The 3,316-nt window shown below is 52.5% G+C and overlaps 1 protein-coding gene across 1 annotated transcript in view; it reads left to right on the top strand.

Annotated features, from left to right (window-relative positions):
• The window catches only part of LOC106530286 (nuclear factor of kappa light polypeptide gene enhancer in B-cells 1), a 17,428-nt gene extending 14,118 nt beyond the window's left edge, over positions 1 to 3,310 (top strand). Inside the window, exons 6-11 of the mRNA XM_014025877.1 lie at positions 417 to 568; positions 670 to 833; positions 1,018 to 1,176; positions 2,420 to 2,524; positions 2,751 to 2,842; positions 3,033 to 3,310. Coding sequence (XP_013881331.1) covers positions 417 to 568; positions 670 to 833; positions 1,018 to 1,176; positions 2,420 to 2,524; positions 2,751 to 2,842; positions 3,033 to 3,203 — 843 coding nt within the window. The 3' untranslated portion in view covers positions 3,204 to 3,310. The remainder of the gene's footprint in view (positions 1 to 416; positions 569 to 669; positions 834 to 1,017; positions 1,177 to 2,419; positions 2,525 to 2,750; positions 2,843 to 3,032) is intronic.
• The last annotated feature ends 6 nt before the right edge of the window (positions 3,311 to 3,316 follow it).

Below are 3,316 nucleotides of genomic sequence, written 5' to 3'. Positions count from 1 at the left end.
TAACAGGACTCTGGGTCCAGTCTAACAGGACTCTGGATCCAGGGTCCAGTCTAACAGGGCTCTAGATCCAGTCTAACAGGACTCTGGATCCAGTCTAACAGGACTCTGGATCCAGTCTAACAGGACTCTGGGTCCAGTCTAACAGGACTCTTGGTCCAGTCTAACAGGACTCTGGGTCCAGGGTCCAGTCTAACAGGGCTCTAGATCCAGTCTAACAGGACTCTTGGTCTAGTCTAACAGGACTCTTGGTCTAGTCTAACAGGACTCTTGGTCTAGTCTAACAGGACTCTTGGTCCAGTCTAACAGGACTCTTGGTCTACTCTAACAGGACTCTGGGTCCAGTCTAACAGGACTCTGGGTCCAGTCTGTAACAGTACTCTGGGTCCAGTCTAACAGGACTCTGTTCTGTGTTTCAGATCTCTAACTACCAGGGTCAGGCCCGGGTAGTGGTCCAGCTGGTGACGGCTCTGACCCAGGTCCCTCAGCTCCACGCTCACAGTCTGGTGGGGAAACAGTGTGATAAAGGTATCTGCATCGCCGACCTGCAGTCCAAAGACTCCAGCATCAGGTCTGCATCACAGACACCTGCAGGCAGGGGGCGGGGCCACCTCCACCTGGTTCTGCTCCCACTGGACCCGTGTCGCTCACCGTTGTTCTGTTTCCCTTTAGTTTTCCCAACCTGGGGATTCTCCACGTGACGAAGAAGAACGTGGCGAAGACTCTGGAGGAGAGGATGATGGAGGCCCTCAGGATGGGCTACAACAGCGGCATCGCCATCCACCCAGAGATCGACGCCCTGCAGGGGGAGGTCCGGGTCCCACGAGAAGTCACGGGTCAGTGGTTCTGACGGCTTCAGCTGCTGCTCTGAAAATGTTCCCTCAGTGGACTTTCAGAATAAAAGCCTTTTACTCTGAAGGGTTTTCTTCTTGTTTTAATCTGAATCATGTCTCTGGATTCAGAGCCAAGGTGTTCTTCAGTAGAACTTTCTGTCTTTAACCGGGTCTTCTTGGTCCTCAGACCACCAGCGCAGCATCATCAGCATCGCAGCAGCCAATCAGGCCAAAGACATGGACCTGAGCGTGGTCCGGCTCATGTTCACCGCCTTCCTCCCCGACAGTGACGGAGGATTCTCAAGAAGACTGGAGCCCGTGGTCTCTGAGCCCATCTACGACAGCAGTGAGTCCAGAACCAACAGACCCACTGGACCTAACAGACCCAACTGACCCAACAGACCAACAGATCCAACTGACCCAATGGACCCAACAGACCCAACAGACCAACAGACCCACTGGACCCAACAGACCAACAGACCCAATGGACTAACAGATCCAACTGACCCAATGGACCCAACAGACCAACAGATCCAACTGACCCACAGACCCACAGACCCAACAGACCCAATGGACCCAACAGACCAACAGACCCAATGGACCCAACAGACCCAATGGACCCAACAGACCCAACAGACGCCACAGACCCAACAGACCAACAGACCCAATGGACTTAACAGACCCAACTGACCCAACAGATCCAACAGACCCAACAGATCCAACAGACCCAATGGGCCAACAGAATCATGTTTAGGGACAGGGTTCAGGTACAGGGACTCTGGTGAACAGGGTCTCAAATTGACAGGGAGTCAGGTGGACAGGGACTCGGGTAGAAAGGGACTCAGGTGAACAGGGTCTCAGGTGGACAAAGACTCAGATGGACAGGGACTCATGTGGACAAGGACTCAGATGGACAGGGACTCATGTGGACAAGGACTCAGATGGACAGGGATTCATGTGGACAAGGACTCAGATGGACAGGGACTCATGTGGACAAGGACTCAGATGGACAGGGACTCAGGTAGAAAGGGACTCAGATGGACAGGGACTCGGGTAGAAAGGGACTCAGATGGACAGGGACTCAGGTAGAAAGGGACTCAGATGGACAGGGACTCGGGTAGAAAGGGATTCAGGTGAACAGGGACTCTGGTGGACAGGGATTTAGGTGGACAGGGTCTCAGGTAGAAAGGGACTCAGATGGACAGGGTCTCAGATGGACAGGGTCTCAGATGGACAGGGTCTCTCTTGTTCTAGCTCACTGCAGGTTTGGTTCCTGGTGGTCTTCCTGGGTTGTTCCTGGACTCATGTCCTTCCAGCTGAGGACAGTTCAGGTCCTGTCCTGTCCTTGACAAAGTGCTGACTCATCAGATGTTTGAACTGAGGATCTTAGAATCTGAAGTTATTTTAATCCACACTTCTGCTCAGAGCCTCTCTCACTTCTGGAACTCGTTCCAATAAATCTGTCTGTTTATTAGCATTTATCTGATAAAAGATTTTCTTCACTGACAAACAGAACCTACCAGCTGCAGTCAATCATGATCACTAGTCAACCCTCCAGCTTTGATTTTTATTCTCCTGTTTGTCCTCAGAGGCTCCGAACGCCTCCAACCTGAAGATTGTGAGGATGGATCGGACCGCCGGCTGCGTGACGGGAGGAGAGGAGGTCTACCTGCTCTGTGACAAAGTCCAGAAAGGTGAGTCTTGTTCCTGCAGTCATCGTTCTTTCATTCACCTGGAAGGTGCAGATCGTTGCTCCTGCCAGCCGAGCCCTAACTGTCTGCAGGTGCTGTTTCCTGGTTGTTGTGTTGGAGGAAGTCCAGCTCCAGGGACTTCCCCTCAGATATGTAAATCTGTGAGGAGGAAGTGACAGAACCAGGCTGCGTTCATGTTTTATCTTTGTGTGTGCGTGTGTGGGCGTAGATGATATCCAGGTGCGGTTTTACGAGGAGGACGACACGGGGTTGACCTGGGAAGCTCTGGGAGATTTCTCCCCCACAGACGTCCACAGACAGGTGAGTGACCGCCTGGACCAACAGAACCGGGCCGTGCAGACCTCAGACCTCTCTGGGAGATCATTAAATACAGTTAGACTTTAATATGTACAGGTGTTTTTAGTCTGTACGATCACCTGCTGTGTCTCTGGTTTTATGACGTATGATCTTTGTCACGGGTTCAGCTTCACGCTTCGTCTGTTTTCAACAGTTCGCCATTGTCTTCAAGACTCCCAAGTAYCGAGACCAGAAGCTGCAGAAGCCGACCTCTGTGTTCGTTCAGCTGAAGAGGAAGTCTGACAACGAGACCAGCGAGCCCAAACCCTTCACCTACCACCCTCAGATCATAGGTGAGACAGGTGGCTCCACCCTCAGATCATAGGTGAGACAGGTGGCTCCACCCTCAGATCATAGGTGAGACAGGTGTCTCCGCCCTCAGATCATAGGTGAGACAGGTGTCTCCGCCCTCAGATCATAGGTGAGACAGGTGGCTCC

The sequence above is a fragment of the Austrofundulus limnaeus genome, unplaced genomic scaffold (genome assembly GCF_001266775.1).
Source record: "Austrofundulus limnaeus strain Quisiro unplaced genomic scaffold, Austrofundulus_limnaeus-1.0 Scaffold506, whole genome shotgun sequence".
NCBI classification, from domain to species: Eukaryota; Metazoa; Chordata; class Actinopteri; order Cyprinodontiformes; family Rivulidae; genus Austrofundulus; species Austrofundulus limnaeus.
This window is presented reverse-complemented; position numbering and strand designations above follow the sequence as displayed.